This window comes from Loxodonta africana, chromosome 20 (assembly GCF_030014295.1).
Source record: "Loxodonta africana isolate mLoxAfr1 chromosome 20, mLoxAfr1.hap2, whole genome shotgun sequence".
NCBI classification, from domain to species: Eukaryota; Metazoa; Chordata; class Mammalia; order Proboscidea; family Elephantidae; genus Loxodonta; species Loxodonta africana.
The window spans coordinates 12,142,969-12,162,552 of NC_087361.1; the positions used below are offsets into that span (position 1 = coordinate 12,142,969).

A 19,584-nucleotide genomic window follows, 5' to 3' on the forward strand; every position below is an offset into this window, starting at 1 on the left:
TCCATTCATAAGAAAATCTGTAGGCTCTATTACTTGAAATATATTTATAGTCTAATCATGGTCAGCCCTCCACTTTTGCCACTCAAATCCAAGTCAGCATCAACCCTCACCTTTAGTTAGTCTCCCATCCATCTCTTTGCATAAGCTCTAGTCCCACAGTGGTCTGTCTTCCACAAAGCAGCCAGAATGATCCCTCCAAAACATCTAAATTGGATGTCATACCCCTGCTCAAAATTCTCAGTGGCTTCCCCTCTCACTCAGAATAAAATTTAGCCTAAATCCTTACCCTGGCCTGCAAGGTCTCACATGGCCCTTAGTTCTCCAACGTCACCTCCCTCCATTCCCTCACTTGCTTACTCAACTAGCTACATGATCTCTTAGCTTTTTCAGGTATCATTTCCCACCACTCTCTTGCTGACTTCAGCCACATTTGGTCTCTTTGCTTGCAACTGGTAAAGCACACTACTGCCTAAAACCACTTGCCTTTTCTATGTCCACTGCCTGGAACACTCTTCCCCTAGATATCTACATGGCTTCATTTCCTTCAGATTTTTGCCCATGTGTTTTCTGATCAGAGAGTCCTTCCCCAACCATTCTATCTGAAAATCCTCTCCCATCCTGCATCACTCCCTCTGTCTTTATAATCCTTCCTTTTTTTTTTTTCCTTTTTGTAGTACTTATTACCAACTGACTTATATTTGCTTGTTCTGTTTTCCCCCATCAGAATGTAAGTTTCACAAGAGCACAGGCTTTTTTTTGTTCACTATCTACTGTTAGACTTTTATGATTTCTGCCAAGAGCATAAGTAAAAAGCACTTTAAAAGCCCTCTAACTGTATACATAGGAGAGACACACAAAGCTTTTGAAAAAAATACAGGGGTTTTGCAGAGTTAATAAATGTCAAAGGTTTATTAATTATTCTTAGAGAATATCCTGTAAATCTACACATACTTGTTTTTTTCCTTTGCACACCAAGGTGGTCCATTTCTCTCAAGAAAATAAAGACAGTCCATTATAATAAAGAAGGCAAGAAGCAAACTGTCTTATATGCTTAGTTTTTTTTAATGAATGGGTTGGAGTAAGATACCTTGAAGCTTCAAGAGTAAGATTATTAGAGCTGGAAGGGACCTTATTGACATTTTTAGCTAATACATTTAATTTTATAAATGGAGAAGTTGAGGCTTTCACAAAGATAAACTGACATGTCCAAAGTAACTCAAGTAACTCTAGAAACCCAATAGAAGATTGATTTTTACCAGTAATCTTAGAAATGCACAGCACTTGACCCTTCATTTCATTCATTCACCAAAAATTTAATGAGGACCATTTGCTAGGAACTTACTTCCCTATGTTAATTCATCTAGTTATTTTACATAGAATGAACTAAAAAAGGAGAGCAGTATATATCCATTAATGAAAATTTCAAACGAGATCCTTCTACCAACCTGGGTTAGATGGTGAAACAGCTGCCATGTTGTGCTTTAGGTGTGGTTATCTCTAAGCGGAGGGTGAGTGTGGCACTAGAATCACAGATGGAAACAATTTTAATTGGTATATTTTGATTTTCAGGAACCCCCTTCCACTTCAGAAGGAGCCCTAGTGGTGCACTGATGAAGCCCTCAGCTACTAACCAAAAGGCTGTGGGTTCGGAATCACCAGCCACTCCATGGGAGAAAGATGTGGCAGTCTGCTTCTGTAAAGATTTACAACATCTAGCTCAATTCATCTGTGCATAAATTTGAATAATAGTCATATCAATTGATCTTCCTTGTAGGCGTATGAATATTATCCTATCACTGACAGCGTTGTACTTCAAAATAGATCTTGAAATGTTCTTTTTGATGATGAATGCAACGCCATTCCTCTTCAAGTTGTCATTCCCAGCATAGTAGATTATATGATTGCCTCATTCAAAATGACCAATACCAGTCCATTTCAGCTCACTAATGCCAAGGTATCGATGTTTATGCGTTGCATTTCATTTTTGACGATTCCCAATTTTCCTAGATTCAGACTTCGTACATTCCAGGTTCTGATTGTTAATGAATGTTTGCAGTTGTTTCTTCCCATTTTGAGTCGTGCCACATCTGCAAACGAAGGTCCTGAAAGCTTGAGTCCATCCATGTCATTAAGGTCGACTCTACTCTGAGGAGGCAGCTCTTCCCCAGTTGTATTTTGAGAGCCTGCCAACCTGAAGGGCTCATCTCCCGGCACTATATCATACAATGTTCTGATGCTAATATGACTATTATTCAAATTTACGCACCAACCACTAAGGCCAAAGATGAAGAAATTGAACATTTTTACCAGCTTCTGCAGCCTGAAATTGACTGAACATGCAATCAGGATGCACTGATAATTACTGGAGATTGGAATGGGAAAGTTGGAAACAAAGAAGAATCAGTAGTTGAAAAATATGGTCTTGGTGATACAAACGATGCCAGAGATCACATGATAGAATTTTGCAAGACCAACGACTTCTTCACTGCAAATACCTTTTTTTCACCAACATAAATGGTGACTATACACGTGGACCTCTCCAGATGGAATACACAGGAATCAAATCAACTACATCTGCGGAAAGAGATAATGGAAAAGTTCAATGTCATCTTTCAGAACAAGGCCAGGGGCTGACTGTAGATCAGAGCATCAGTTACTCAAATGGAAGTTCAAGTTGAAACTGAAGAAAATGCAGAAAATTAGAAAAAGTCCATGAGAGCCAAAGTATTACCTTGAATATATCCCACTTGAATTTAGAGACCACCTCAAGAATTTTTTTTTCAAGAATAGATTTTAGGCGTTGAACACTAATGACCAAAGACCAGACAAGTTGTGAAATGACATCAAGAACATCGTATGTGAAGAAAGCAAGAAGCCATTAAAAAGACAGGAGAGAAGGAAAAAACTTAAATGGATGTCAGAAGAGACTCTGAAACTTGCTCTTGAATGTCGAGTAGCTAAATCAAAAAGAAAAAAATGATGAAGTAAAAGAGCCGAACAGAAGATTTCAAAGGACAGCTCGAGAAGACAAAGTATTATGATGACATGTACAAAGACCTGGAGATGGAAAACCAAAAGGGAAGAACATGCTCAGCATTTCTCAGGCTGAAAGAACTGAAGAAAAAAATTCAAGGCCTTGAGCTGCAGTATTGAAGGATTCTACAGGGAAAATATTAAACGATGCAGGAAGAATTAAAAGATGGAAGGAATATGCAAAAAGATTTGGTTGACATTCAACCATTTCAGGAGTTACTATGATCAGGAACCAATGGTACTGAAGAAAGGAGTCCAAGCTGCACTGAAGGTATTGGCGAAAAACAAGGCTCTGGGATTGACGGAATACCAATTGAGATGTTTCAACAAATAGATGCGGCACTGGAAGTGCTCACTCATCTATGCCAAGAAATTCAGAAGACAGCTGGTCAACTGACTGGAACAGATCCATATTTACTCCTATTTCCAAGAAAGGGGATCCAACCAAATGTGGAAATCATCTAACAATATCATTAATAGCACATGCAAGCAAAATTTTGCTGAAGATCATTCGAAAGTGGCTGCAGCAGTATATTGACAGGGAACTGCCAGAAATTCAAACCAAGTTTAGAAGAGGACATGGAACCAGCGAAATTATTGCTGATGTCTGATGGATCCTGGCTGAAAGCAGAGAATACCAGAAGAATGTTTACCTGTATTTTATTGACTATGCTAAGGCATTCAACTATGTGGATCATAACAAATTATGGATGACATTTCGAAGAATGGGAATTCTAGAAAACTTAATTGTGCTCATGATGAATCTCTACATGGATCACGAGGCAGTGGTTCGAACAGAACAAGGAAATACTGCATGGTTTAAACTCAAGAAAGGTGTGCATCAGAGTTGTATCCTTTGACCATAATTAGTCAATCTGTACGCTCGACAAATAATCCGAGAAGCTGGACTATATGAAGAACGGGGCAACATGATTGGAGGAAGACTCATTAACAACCTGCATTATGTAGATGACACAACCTCGCTTGCTGAAAGTGAAGAGGACTTGAAGCACTTACTGATGAAGATCAAAGATCACAACCTTCAGTATGGATTACACCTCAACATAAAGAAAACAAAATGCTTACAACTGGACCAATAAGCAACATCATGATAAACGGAAAAGACTGAGGTTGTTAAGGATTTCATTTTATTTCGAACCACAATCAACACCTATGGAAGCAGCAGTCAAGAAGTCAAAAGACGCATTGCACTGGACAAATCAGCTGCAAGAGATCTCTTTAGTGTGTTAAAAAGCAAAGATGTCACCTTGAGGACTAAGGTGCATATGACCCAAGCCATGGGGTTTTCAATCACCTCATATGTATGCAAAAGCTGGACAATGAATAAGGAAGACCAAAGATGAATTGACGCCTTTGAAGTGTGGTGTTGGCAAAGAATATTGAATATACTGTGGACTGCCAAAAAACAAAAACAAAAACAAATAAATCTGTCTTGGAAAAAGTACAACCAGAATGATCCTTAGAAGCAAGAATGATGAGACTATGTCTCACATACTTTGGACATGTTATCACAAGGCATCAGTCACTAGAGAAGGACAGCATGCTTGGTAAAGTAGACGGTCAGTGAAAAAGAGGAAGACTCTCAATGAGATGGATTGACACAGTGGCTGCAACAACGGGCTCAAGCTAGCAACTATTGTGAGGATGGCGCAGGACCTGGCAGTTTTGTTTTGTTGTGCATAGGGTCACTATGAGTCGGAACTTACTCGATGGCACCTAACAACAACAACAGCTCAACTGGCATAATATACTTACAAGAAAATGTTTTACATTGTACTTTGGTGAGTAGCATCTGGGGTATAGCCTGTGAGTGGCCATCTAAGATACTCCACTGGTCTCACCCCTTCGAGAGCAAGGAAGAATGAAGAAAACTAAAGACACAAGGGAAAGATTAGTCCAAAGGACTAATGAACCACAACTACCACAGCCTCCACCATTCTGAGTCCAGTACAACTAGATGCTGCCTGGCTGCCACCACTGACTGCTCTGACAGGGATCACAATAGTGGGTCCCAGACAGAGGTGGAGAAAAACAGAGACCAAAACTCTATCTCACAAAAAAAGACCAGCCTCACAGAGACTGGAGAAACCCTGAGAGTATGGTCTCCAGACACCCTTTTAGCTCAGTAACAAAGTCACTCCTGAGGTTCATTCACCCTTCAGTCAAAGGTTAGACAGGCCCGTAAAACAAAACGAGACTAAAGTGGCACAGAAGCCCAGAGGCAAGGACTAGAAGGTAGGAGGGGATGGGAAAACTGGTAAAACGGAACCCAAGGTCAAGACGGGAGAGTGTTGACATGTCGTGGGGTTGTTCACCGATGTCACAAAACAATATGTGTACTAACTGATTAACGAGAAGCTAGTTTGTTCTCTAAACCTTCATCTAAAGTACAATTAAAAAAGGAAGACCAAGACTGGGGTATTCGTTCTCTTTGTTTCCCTCCCTGTGGGTTCACTGTGGGCTGGCTGTATCATTGGACTGAAGGTCACAGTTTGCACCCAGTGGCTCTATCCACGTGGTTCTCTTTACACAGCTCCCCTCCAGATTCTGAAACTGCTCTCCTCTTTCCTCTATCAGGACTATGGTTCTCCATCAGGACCACTAGTTGCCACTGAATCGATTCTGACTCATGGCAACTCCATATGTATCAGAACAGAGCTGTGCTCCATAGGGTTTAGAATGACTGATTTTTGGGAAGCAGATTGCCAGGCCTTTCTTAAGAGGTGCCTCCAAGTGGACCCAAACTTCCAACCTTCATTTAGCCATGGAGGCCATTAACCATTTGCACCCCACAGGCTGTATCAGGACTACAGGGAGTGGTAATGACACCCAGCTGCTACTAATCCTAGGACAGTGTACTAATTCTTGTGGTTTCTCAGGGCCAAGAGAGACTTTGGGGATCTTAAGCTAAAGGTTTAAGAAGCATTGTGCATGAATTCCTTCCATAGCCTACTGGGCAGAAGATTATCCATCTGCTGCTCAAATATGTTGAGTTATCACAGGTTTTCTTAACTTCTGTAAACAGGCTATTTTTCCACTGCAGGACAGTTCCAACTGCTGATAGTCTTACAAAAGAAGGTGTCTTTGAAACCAGCACTTTGAACTGGCTCCTTTCGGTCTGACCTCCTGCTGAGAATCTGCAATTCCACCCCAGATGTACTGAATCAGAATCTACATTTTAACAAGATTCCCCCGGGGGTCAAACCGGAATGAACTGCTTCGAAGCCCTGTTTGACACCAAACAACTCGTGTGTTTTCATGAGTCACATATTAATGACATATTTAGTTCATCAGTACATGGAAGAGCAGCCCTGGTGGCACAGTGGTTAAGCACTCAGCTGCTAATCGAGAGGCTGGTGGTTAGAACCCACCCGCCCCTCCACGGGAGAAAGCTGAGGCAGTTGGCTTCTGATTACAGCCTAGGAAACCCTGTGGGGCAGGTGTACTCTGTCTTATAGGGTCACTCTGAATTAGAATTGGAAAACCTGGCAGCGTAGTGGTTAAATGCTATGGCTGCTAACCAAAAGGTCATCAGTTCAAATCCACCAGGCACTCCTTGGAAACTCTATGGGGCAGTTCTACTCTGTCCTATAGGGTCGGAATGAGTCAATATTGACTTGATGGCAATGGGTTTTGGTTTTGAATTGGAATTGACTCGAGGGCAACGGGTTTGGTTTTGGTTTATGCATGGGAGAAAGGCTTCCCGCACATAAGAATTTTTCAGGTGGTGAAACTTACTTTTCTCAATCTTACTAAAATATAAGACTGAATTACTAAGGAAAATGAGGTGAATAGCAACCTGGCACAGGCTTTCCCAGAGCCCATGGTAAGGAATGCCGGATTGTTCACTGTCATTTTTAAAACCAAGATGCCCATCCAAATCTGTTTACGTTTATATCGCACTTAAAGTTAACTTATTTGTGATGCAAAAGGACCTTTTGTAGATTTCATTTAGCTCTCTTCACAGAAATGGTTAATCAAAGAGTAAAGAAAGGGTTCAAATACTTTCACACTGCCAATATGGCTTGAAACTGTTAAAACTATAATCACCGCTTAAAAATATACTGAATACCTAATTTTGAAGTGTTTAAAAAAAAAAGTGTTTAGCACATAATAAATAACCACATCCATTTAGATCAGACCAGTCCATCATTTTCTCTTCCTATAAAATTCTAGGCTGATGAATTTCTAACCTCAAATGATTTTAATTTAAAATCTTCTGTACAGTATCAGGTAAATGTACATAAAAGAAATGACATTATCCCCAAACATGCTAAGAAAATCATTCACCTTTTTTGTCCTTTTTCTTAATAAAGCTTTCACCTGAATATTATGAAACACCATAAAAGATCGATTAGTCTTTCGTGAAAATGTGAGGTTGTTGAAAAACTCCCCCAAAAGCAGAAACAATGAAATCATTGACTGAATAGTCCTTGAGGCATTTTCAGTATCACTTACTATGTAGTAAAGGTCGTTAAGGCTAAACAATAAAAAATAGTAGTTAAGAAAAGCAAATTAAAAATTCTTGAGCTTAAAGGTCATTTATTTTCATACATGTTATTAAAAAACAAGTTCCAATTCAAAGAAATAAACTGGCTCACTCAGTCTTCATTAGCACAAATGCTCTATTTGGTGCAATGAGATGTTTAATGATACATCTGCAAGCTGAATAATTTGACTTATAATTTCACTTCTCATCAGTTACCTTACTGCTAAATTTCAGGAACCACTTTTATTGAGATTGTTAGTTCGGGGGCGGGGGGGGATGGATTACTCACGCGCTCTTTTTTTATGTTCCCATCTCTCAGCTCTACTTCCATCTTTTGCAGTTAATTTGTTTCCTACAATATTGGCTAGTGAGTCAAGCTGGGTTGATTCTTGAGTCAGTTAACTTCTTAATTAAAACTTAAAATTCAGATATTTTTCAGTAAGCAATGTTTCCGTTCATTAAACGGAAATAAACTAGTGCCTCTAAATGAAGTCCTTACGGTGAATTTCACTCTCAGCAATCCCTGAAGTATTCCTGCCATGTAAGGCACTTCCCTCAGCCCAGTACCCTAAAGCACCTGGGGTCTACCTCTAACCTAGCACTTACCCAATTACCATGTTGTAATTAAGATGTTCCATTCACAATATATGGGATGGCTGTACCCATTTGAGTGACGTTGGGCAAGTCTCCTTCCCTCTATGCGTGTTGGTAAGATAAAGGGTTTAAACTCAAGGTCTCGGGTCCCTTCTGGTTTGGAACATTCTAGTATCATTTTGCCTCTGATGAGAGCACTCAGCTGAACTCTGTTAAACTTGTGATTAAATCGTGTTTAAAGCTTTGTTGTTGCTAGGTGCCCTCAAATCAGCTTCCACTCGTATCAACCGTATGCGTAACAAAAAGAAACATTGCCTGGTTCTGTGCCATCCTCACAATAGCATGTATGTTTGAGCCCATTTTTGCTGCCACTGTGTCAATCCATCTTGTTGAGGGTCTCCCTGTTTTTCACTGATCCTTTACCAAGCATGATGTTCTTCAGCGATTAGTCCCTCTTGATAATGCGTCCAAAGTAATCCAGATGAACGAAGTCTTGCCATCCTTGCTTCTAAGGAACATTCTGACTGTACTTTTGCCAAGATAGATTTGTTCATTCTCCTAGCAGTCCATGATATATTCAATGTTCTTCACCAACAGCGTAATTCACAGGTGTCAGCTCATTTTCGTTACACATTTTTATTCCTGTATGTACATTTATGCCTAATGAAATTAATAATTTTCTAAGCTGATGGGCCCATTGAAAATATTTCAAAATTACCAAAAAACCAAACTCGTTGCCATGGAGTGCATTCCAACTCACAGAGTTCCAAGGACAGAGTGCAACTGCCCCATAGGGCTATAAACCTTTAAAAAAGCCGGCTCCCGCTGAGTGGCTGGTGGGTTCCAACTGCCCACCTTTCAGTTAGCAGGCAAGTGCTTAACCACTGTTCAAATAGGTCTACCATTTCAAAACTCATCAGGCTTAAATCACTGGAAGAAAAGTTGCAGGACACGGCTATTTCCTTAGTTGAAGGAATTCCAGTTTACAGCCACCCAGTGTCTACCATCATCTCAGCACTCCATGCTTCAAAATAGAGGTCTAGCTTCCTTTTTCGGGCTTTTAAAAATGACTAGTTTGAATTAAAAAATATATCCTCACCATGGCATTTTTTTTCTTTGACAGCTGACCTATTTCCACTCCAATGAATATATCAATATTATTAAGTGATTTTGCCTTTTTTTTTTTTTGAGGAAATGCATTAAGGACAAATACATAGCGGAGGTGGTGAACAAAGTAACACTGCAAAAGTTATTAAGTTTTAGTCATTTCTGGAGAAGTGGTTAAGAGCTCCGCTGCTAACCAAAAAGTCGGCAGTTCAAACCCACCAGCTGCTTCTTGGAAACCCTGTGGGGAAGTTTTACTGTGTCATATTGGGTCGCTAAAAGTCGCCATCAACTCCCCTAGAACAGGTTTGGCTTGGTTTTTTGAGGGGGCTACCTCGCGAGGTTCAGTGAACTGGAAGAAGTTTTAAAGTTTCCCGTTTTAGTTTTTTTTGTCGGTTCAGTCTCAGCCTTTTACACCCGGGATTAAAATCTCGCACCCAGCCTCGCTTTCCCACAGCGGCAGAGATAAAAAGCGCCACGAAACAAGCACCTCAAGCAGCACCTCGCAAACAAAACAAGTCCCAGGAAGTGACTTCCGGGTGGAGGTGGGAGGGGAGGCTGATTTCCGGTCGGAGGGCCGGCGACGGCTCTTGCGCAAGCGCGGTTCGCACTTTCCTGCCTTTTCCTCTCCCCTTCCCCCATCCCCAGCCTGAGGGGTCTTGAGGTGACAGCGACCGCAACTGCGACTCCAGCAGGAGGGGGAGAAGATGGACAAGAGGAAGCCTGGGCGACGTCGTTCCTCTTCAGGTGAGAAGGGGTCGGAGCAGGGTTGAGCATATTGTCCCTCACACTGGGCAAACGGTAGGCACTGGCGGCGGCGGGCGCTGCGGCCCGGAGCCGCGAGGGCGAGGGCGGGGGCGGGGCGGGGAGGGAGAAGGGGGGCGCGCACAATGGCAGAGTCCCGGGTGGCCTCCGTCCCCGGAGTCGCAGACCAGCCCGAGCTGTCAGCGAAGCCTCGGCGACTCTTCACCTCAACACTCCTTTCGTTTTTTCCCTCCTCCCTCGAACACCCTCCTCGAGTCGCCTCGGCCCAGGATCTTCCCGGTTGGCCTGCGGCTCTCCTGCCACGCCTTCCTCGTAATTCCACCAATGTACCAGCTTCTTTTCCACCCCACTTTGCTCTCTCCTGTGATTCTCGACTCCCCCCAACCCCATCCCGACTCTTTGGGTAGAAGGGCTGCCCAGAAGGAAAGGCGGGGCTTCCTAATTGATGTTTCATTCCCCAGGTAAATGCAGAAATGTGTTTCTTTCTTCTGAACAGACCCGCTTTTAATAGCCTTTTTCTCTTCCAGCCTCTTCCAGCTTCTACCAAAAAGTGATTAAAAAGCCGAACAAAGGATGTGAAGCCGTGCTTCCGTTATGCTTTTATTCTCAGCACATTTTTGTTTTTGAAATTCCTTTAAGGTTTAAATGATGATCTTCGGTGTACTACGCCTTGAAAACATAAGTGGAGGTATAAGTCGTGAGGCAGGGCTCCTCCCAGTCGGCAAGTTTTTGTGAAACATCTCATCCATTAAGGGCGCCCCGCGCCTTTGTGTTAAGTCTTTTAGTACGAGAGGTGGGGAGGAGGAAATTACCTTTAATAAGCTTAGACTTTAGTACACATACTAACACCAATGCATCAATTATTTTGTTTGGTTTTTTCATTTCCTATTGTACCGTTTATTTTTGTAGAAACCCAAACCAAACTCGTTGCCGCGGAGTTGATTTAGTCTCATAGCGACCCTGTAGGACAGAGTAGAACTATTCTGTACGGTTTCCAAGGCTGTGATCTTTGGGGAAAACAGCCGTAGTGGCACAGTGGTTAAATATTCCACTGCTAACCAAAAAGCTCGGCGGTTTAAACTGCAGACTTTTTAGTTAGCACTGTAACGACTGCACCACGAGGGCACCTTTATTTTTTGTGGAGACAGCCTTAATTCCAGATTTATTTGGGAATTCCTTATAGCAGTGCATCTCAAGCGTTCTCAGCCTTAACTCCAAAGGAGAGTGAACATGGATCTCTGGGGACATTGCCTGAAGCAATCAATTGAAAGCCTGAAGTCCCTTTTTATAAGCAACCAGTGTTAACACTTTTTTGTATAGAGATATTCTTTGCCTTTGACGGTGTATGTATGATATGTGTATGTATGTATATATATGCCTCCAGTAGGTTATGTTTGTTTTAATATACTTTTTTTTCTCCTTCAGAATCTTCAAGTAAAATGGACACAGAAAAATACACAATGTTATCTGGTGTCATTTGTGTACTTCCTAACACAGGACTTTAGGAGTAATCACACTTCAGTTTGAGATGCACAGCCTTATGATGACTTTTTTCAATAAATGCATTTCATCTTGCCTTAGTTTTTTTTGGTGAAGGGGGTGGGGTGACAAGATAATAACTAACCTTGCCCTTCAGCAAATCACGTTTCTTTTTTGCATGTACCGGTATACTCCCTTACCTGATTATACTTATTTTATAGTTGATCTTTATTTTTTCATTTTGTTGTGCCTTAGGTGAAAGTTTACAGCACAAATTAGTTTCGCATTCAAAACTTTATACACAAGTTGTTTTGTGACATTGGTTGCAGTATTTGCATTGTGTCAGCACTCTCCCTGTTTCCCTTTCCACCCTGGATTCCTTTTGACTTCAGTTTTCCTGTCTCTTGCCTTCTCATCTTTACTTTTGGGCAGGTATTGCCCATTAGGTCTCGTGTATCTGATTGAACTAAGAAGCACGTTCCTCATGTATTGTTTTATAGGCCTGTCTAAGGCTGAAAGGTGAACATCAGAAGTGGCTTCAGTTATGAGTTCGTAGGGTTTCCGGGGGCCATAGTCTTGGGGGGTTCCCCCAGTCTCTGTCAGACTAGCAAGTCTGGTCTTTTTTTTTGTGAATTTGAATTTTGTTCTACGTTTTTATCCCCGCTCTGTCTGGTATCCTGTCTTGTGACATCTGTCAGACCTGTTGGTGGTGGTAGCTAGGCACCATCTAATTCTGGGCTTAGGCTGGTGGAGGCTGTGATTCATGTGGTCCGTTAGTCCTTTGGACCAATATTTTCCTTGTGTCTTTCGTTTTGTTTATTCTCCTTTGTTTCAGGTGGGATGGGACCAATAGATGTATCTTAGATGGTCATTTGCAAGCTTTTAAGACCCCAGGCGCTACTCGCCAGATTAGGATGTAGAACATTTTCTTTTCGAACTGTATTGTGCCAGTTGACCTAGATGTCCACCGAGACTGCAGTCCCCAGCCCTAAGTCCCTGTAACTCAGTCTCTCAAGGTGTTTGGAAGTTTCTATGACTTTGCATTGGTCAAGTTGTGCAGACTTCTTCATCGTGTGTTGTCTTTGCCTTCACCAGAGTTAACACCTCTCTGCTATCTAGGTAATGATTTCCTCTCCCCCCTCCTTCCCCCCAATAACCGTCAAAGATTGTTTCTTTCTGTGTGGAAACCTTTTCTTGGGTTTTTATAAATAGTGCTCTCATATAATATTTGTCCTTTTGTGATTGACTTATTTGATGTAGTATAGTTCATCCATGTTGTGAGATATTTTGTGGATTGATCGTTGTTCTTTATTGTTGCGGTGTTCCATTGCGTGTATGTACCATAATTTGTTTATTCATTGATCTGTTGATGGACATTTAGGTTGTTTCTATCTTTTTGCTATCGTGAATAATGCTGTAATGAAACGGGTGTGCATATGTCTATTAGTTCAACAGCTCTTACTTCCCTAGGATATATTCCTAGTAGTGGGTTTACAGTTGATTTGATGCAAGTAGTTTTGGAAAGTGAATTTGGAGAATAAAGCTGTTAATTCTTAAAAGACATGTTTATGTTATGCTTCTGCAGAGGAATTTTTTTTTGCCTGATGAGTTTCCTTTTGAAGATGTCCCTTCTGAAAGTAACTGTGGTTAACATATAATGAAAACCATTTCCAAATCTAATATCAACCTGGCAGCTCTTCAGCATGTCTCTGGTTTTAAGAGAACACTGATTTTTAGGAATCATTCTCATTTTCTTAATAGTGTATATTATTTTCTCTGTGTAAATTCTCAGAAACAAACAAATGATCAGTTTGTTGAAAGGGATTCTGTAGATTCTGTGAAATAATTATACACATGCAGTTACCATTTCATTAGGAATAGTTTCTAATGAACGCAGGTCACTGAAAGTGTCGTATCTAGTTATCAAAATCCTGTAAGTACACAAAGAGAAGACTTTGATTATTAAAACAGGAAGAATTCTAAGAGACAGAAGATCCTAAGATTCTAAGAAGGAAAGTAGTGGAAAAAGAAAAGAGGACAAGACAGGAAGTTTCCTCTGTGAGACAGCACTAAACTTCCTTAAACTTGATCCTAAACCAGAAAGAATCACAAAGGGTTACATAGTGTATTGCTCAGAACTCTTTCAGTTACAAGTAGCAGAAGCCCAATCCCAGCAAAACACAAAACCAGTATTTATGACTCACTTAACAACAACAAAAAAATTTTTTTTAATTTTTTCTTTAACTGATAATTACAGGAGTGGTGTGGCTTCTCGCGTGGCTGTACCTGCTTAATGCAGAGTTTCCCACAGTGCGGTCTGGGGACTTCTTGTTTCCCTGAGGCCTACTTGGATCTGTGAGGTCAAAATGATTTTCATAGTAAATCCAAGATATTGTTTGTCTTTTTCCTCTTATTCTGGGCTACGCATATCAACATCAATTGAATGTAGAACACATAGGAAAATTCAGCTGTTTTCTACTAAGCCAGACATTAAAGAGATTTGCAGATACGTAGAACAATGCCACTCTTCTCAGTGATTTTTTGGTTTTTGGTAGTTATGCTAACGTAGCATGAGTGTATTGTTTTTAAATGAGTTAATGCGTATTTTAATATTAAAATAAAACTTTTAATATTTTAAAATAAAACCAGCCACAGAAACTCTTGATCATTGTACTTTTCTGCATCTTGCCCAGGGCTTTTTAGATCCTTGGCTATGCTGCTGTACATTTTGCCTCTCCAAGAGAGAGACTGAGCTTACAGTTTTCTCAAACTTACTTGATTTTGAAACTTCTTTCCTACCCTGTTATCTTCAATAACTAGTGTCCCATGAGATGGAGCCCTGGTGGCGCAGTAGTTAATGACTACGACTGCTAACCAAAAGGTCGGCAGTTTGAATCTACCAGCTTCTCTTTAGAAACCCTATGGGACAATTCTACTCTGTCTTGTGGGGTCACTGAGTCTGGTTTTGGTGATGAGATTCACCTTTCCTACATCTTTCAGTAGGTTCAGGATATGTCTGCAAGATTTTGAATTTTAAGTGTAATTGCATTATGTTGAGGTTCAAAATGAGGTTAAATCATGATACCGAAACCTATCCCTCGCCATTGTGTCGATTCTGGCAAACTCACGTGTGTCATAGTAGAACTGTGCTCCATAAGTTTTTAGGAAATGGCTGTACACCTAAGATCACCAGGCCTTTCTTTCACAGCACTGCTGGGTGGATTTGAACCACCAACCTTTTGGTTAGTATCCAAACGCAAATGCTTTGCACTACACGGGGACCTTATTAATCATGATAGAACTACGTTATGTTAACTGAAGCCACTGGAATGAATGGAATTACAGAAGGTGTACATAGAATGAGAAAACGCTTGAACCACGTACATCTATTTCAAAGTGGGGAGGAATAGACACTGCCAAGGAGACTGAGGTGAAGCAGTTAGGTAGGAGGCAGATTAGAAATGTGATAAGTTCGGTGAAGCATGAGAAGAGAGTGTGTTAAAAGCCAGTGAAAAACAATGTTAGTGTTAAAGATGAGGTAATGTGAGGGTTTTGGATTTGACAGTTAGGAGGTCACAGGTAAAAAAAAGTAGTCATAGTAGAACGGCAGGGATAAAAGCCGGATTCAGGAGGCTAAAGGAGTGAATGGATGGTGAGGAAAAGGGCAGCAAAAGTAAACTGAGAAAATGAAATGGGAAGGACAGTTGTCTAGAACAACCTTGAGTAGGAAATTAGGTAGAAAGGAAGTTTTTAATGAATATGAGAGACTTAAATTGGGTTGGTAGAGAGTAGGAAGGGGAGTTAGTAGGGAGGGAAAGTTGAAAATACCGGTTAAGAGATTACCGATGTAGTGAGATCGGAGAAGAAACAGGAGAGGAGAGCATCAGAAAACAGTTCATTGAGACATGGAAAGGAGGGACTACAGAGAAAATTTGAGAAGTTAAGGATGTTAAAATCCTAGCTTCTAGTGAAATAGGAGGCAAGATAATCTTTTGAGAAAGGGACTTTTAGGTGGTATTAGAAGCTTAAAATAGCTGATAGAAGGAATAACTAGTATTAGATGCCATTGAGTTGATTCTGTTTCACGGTGATCCCATAAGGGTAGTAGGGTTTTCAATGGCTGATTTCTTGGAAGTAGATCACCAGACCTTTTCTTCTGAGGTGCCTCTAGGTAGACTAGAACCTCCAACCTTTCAGTTAGCAACCAAGCACGTTAATTATTTGTACCAAACATTGTACCATTCCTTGATGGAATAGAGTAGAAGGTAAATTAGGGATTGACCACCTCTAATAAGAGAAGTATTAAATAATTTTTTAAGGTTTTAGTTAAAACCAGAGTAAGTTTTTAGTAGTTGCTATGGTTATGTGACTTTCTTCAGTTAATGTGAAGCAGTCCAGGTGCAAGAACTTGAAAAGAAATATGAGTTTAGTTTTACTTAAAGTGTGTGGCAAGTATGAGGAGCAGGAATGAAGTCAGTGGGTGTGAGGAAATGGAGGAGTCAAAGGACAGTATGCTGTAGAATGAGAGGGCAAGTTCACATTTGAGAACTTGAGAGGTGGGATTGTTTTCCACTCAAATACATATTGCTGAAGTGGGAATGTATAGAAGAAGGTTGTTGGAGTAAATTAAAGTGAATCCCTTGTATTGATTGAAGTCAATTCATGGACGTTTTAGTGCTTCAGAGTGAGAGTAGATTTTAATGATAGAGTGGAAAACTATGAACCAAACATCAGAGTATTCTAGGAATCTTGGGGAGAGTCTTGGGTCAGTAGATGGCAGTCACAATTATGGATGAGGGAGGATATCCAATTTATGGGAATTTTAAAGAGGAGCTACTACAGTAAGTAAATAGAATAATAATTGGAAGGATGGTAGTGGGTGAGACTGTTAATCCTTACTCCTAGTTTTATAAAAGGGAGAAGAATCTTCTCCTCGAGAGCATCTTTAAAAGAAACGTCATCAATAAAAAGTTAAACCAAGGTGGAGGAAATGTTCAAGGAAACATTTAGAATATAAGAAAATTGTAATTGACCCTGAGAAAGGATTTACTGGGCTAGGGGAAGAGGTGAAGAATGTAGAGCTGAAGTACATGAGAGATGAGAGAATTGCAAGGTAACAGGCTGTGGGGATTGGCATCTAGGGCCTGATAATGCAAGAGGGACATGGTAACAGGAGATGAGTCATGGGTAGGATTGAGTTGTGGTTAGGATTGAGTGGCTCTGAAGCATCAGACTGGAACCTTGATGTAATGGTACTGTCTCAAACCTGCCTCCCAGATGGACAAGCAGTCTGTGTCTTCAGTGATTTAGGAGCCTGCCTCTTGTGGCAGCTTCATCCTAGTTGGTAGATATCTGTATTGATAACTCACCCACCCATGGGATGGACCTGGCACTGGGGTGACCTTCCCACCCATCTCTGCCTGTGTAAAACTCCAAGGCCCTTTTTGAATTGTACCTTTCCCAGAACCATCTAGCACAAACTAAAATACTCATTTCTGAACTGCCGTGGGTGTTTATACTTCTTATATACTGTTCATCAGATTCCAGCATCTATTGTAGCTGTGGGGAATTGTCTGATCTCTGCTACGATGCTGTTAACTTCGTGACAGGGTGTGTCTTATTCATCTTATATCTTCGTAACTTCCAACATGCCTAGAGTGTACTGGTTAAGAATGCCACCCCTGGAATCAGACCAGTGATGAATCACCATTGTGACCTTGGGCAAGTTATTTGGATTTTTTTAAACTTAAATTACTTTATCTCTAAAATAGGGATAATACCATTATTGATCTCGTAAAGCTTTTGTAAAGATTGAATGAAAAAATCTGTGTAAAGCACTTAGCATAGTGTCTGGCAATGGTAAGTATTATTTTTCCAAGTAAATGTTTATAGAATAAATAGCGAGGAATGGTTCCACAAGCTACTTGGGAAAAAGTCATGCTTTTTAATTGTTTGGCTCATATTTAGAATGAGAATAATTAGATTTTCTTGTATATTAATACTAATGTATTGAGGTCTCTTAAAGAGAGATATTTTAATATAAAACATTGTAGTAATAATAGTTACCAGTTCTTTTCATTAACTACATGCCAAACATAATACTAAAAACTTTTGATATTGACTGTTTCATTTAATCTTAATGATTCAAAAGGCAGATATTCTCCCGTTTTACAGATGAGAAACTTGATATTTAGAGAAGTCACAACTAGTAAGCCAAAATACAAATTTAGGTTGTCTGCATTTAATATCTGTGCTCCAAGCAGTACACTATACCAGACAGCCTCAAGTAGAGGTACATCATATGTTTATTAAAACACTCCCAAAGCAATCTAGAGTAAGATGGAGCAACACAGTTTTAAAAACTCCTAAAATTTGGGAAGTCACAATAGTAGTAAAGGAAATACGGAGATGTCGCACAACTGGATAGAAGCAGTTTTAACTCAGTGAGTCAGTATGGACATATTAATCTATAAAGTGCAATTTAAGCAACTGATACTCTTTTTTTTTTTAAAATGCTATGTATTTTAGTAAAATTGACTAGAAAGCAAATTTCTACAAAGTGAAGTCTTATAGTGTATCTTAAAAGTTATTTATTTTTGGTAATATAGTTAAAGAATGATAGGTTAATGAAATTATTTGAACTCGTCAGAATCTGCAGTATAGAGGTTAAAGTAATTTTTGCAGCAGTACTTACTTCAGGAAATGCATATAATAGAATCAATGCTATGTATCAGAGAAATTGTTTCAGCCGTATGGATTTCTGAATAAGGTATAGTTCATTTGTTCTAATTAATTGTTATTTTAAGTTAACTTTTTAAGTTGAGATATACAGTAAAGTACACATATCTTTAATATATAGTTTGATGAATTTTTTATATTGTATACATACAGCTGTATCACCATAATTTAGATCAAGGTATAGAATATTTTCGGCATCCCAGAAGGCTCACTTGTGTCCCTTCCCAATCACTGTTTGTCTAGTATCACCATAGGTAAGTTTTACCTGTTCTTGAATTTCATGAAAATAGAATCATACAGTATGCACACTCTGTGCCTGGTTTCCTTTAAACATACTGTTTGTGAAATGTGTTCATACTCTGTATGGTGTAATTTATTCTTTTTAATTGCTGTATTGTTTTCCATTGTATGAATATACCTCTATTTGTTTATCCATGCTTCTGTTAATTGGCATTCAGGTGGTTGCCAGTTTTTGGCTAATAAGAACAAAGATAATTTGAATTCTTACACATGTCTATTGGTGGCTGTAAGCATTCTCTCTTTTGGCCATATATTTAGAAACGTAGTCATTGGACATAGAGTAGGCAGGTGTTCAGCAAGTAGATGGCCAAGTAGATGTACTAATTTACGTTCCCACCAGCAGTGCATGAGAGTTCTAGTCTCTGACCAGTACTTGCTATTTTCAGTTTTCTTAATTTTACCCATTCTGAGGGCTGTGGAATGGTATCACATTGATGTTTTAACTTGTGTATCTTCGATGGTGATGAAATTGAGCACCTTTTTGTATGTTTATGGGCCATTTGAACCTTTTTTTGGAAGTGCCTATTTAAGGCTTTTGACTTTTTTTTATTGTAAAATATAAGATTTGCCATTTTAATAATTTTTAACCATCCAACATAGTGGTATTAATTATAGTCACAATGTTGTGCAGCTATCACCACTATTTGTTTCAAAAAAATTTTCCTCACCGTGAGTAGAAACTGTGCCCATGAAGTGAAAACTCGCTGTTACTCCAGCCCTTGGTACTCTCTGTTTCTATACATTTGCCTATTCTAGATATTTCTTTTGCCCATTTTAAGAATGGATCGTCTTGCTTATTCTTACTCCTTTGTAGGAGTTCTTTATATATTTTCGCAGATGTATTTATTTTTTGACAGATGTATTTATTATGAATAATCTCCTAGTTTGTGGCTTGCCTTTTCGTTCTCAGTGATGACTTTTGATGAATATTAAGTTCTTAATTTTAATGAAGTAGTTTGTAAACCTTTTTTTTTTATGGTTAGGTCTGTTTGTGCCCTGTTCAAGAAATCTTTGCTTACCCCAGTGTCGTGAAGGTATTCTCGGATGTTTTATTTTAAAAG

General features: G+C 39.8%; 1 protein-coding gene across 6 annotated transcripts in view; it reads left to right on the top strand.

Moving 5' to 3' along the window:
* Positions 1–9,801: 9,801 nt before the first annotated feature.
* SENP7 (SUMO specific peptidase 7) overlaps positions 9,802–19,584 on the top strand; it is a 174,173-nt gene continuing 164,390 nt past the window's right edge. For 3 of the 6 annotated variants that reach the window (XM_064273043.1, XM_023559056.2, XM_023559054.2), the window contains exon 1: positions 9,803–9,988. In XM_064273043.1, the coding sequence (XP_064129113.1) occupies positions 9,949–9,988 (40 nt within the window). In that variant the 5' untranslated portion in view covers positions 9,803–9,948. Of the gene's footprint in view, positions 9,989–19,584 lie in introns of all 6 variants that reach the window. The other 3 variants (XM_010598610.3, XM_010598608.3, XM_023559053.2) reach the window with 2 other exon arrangements.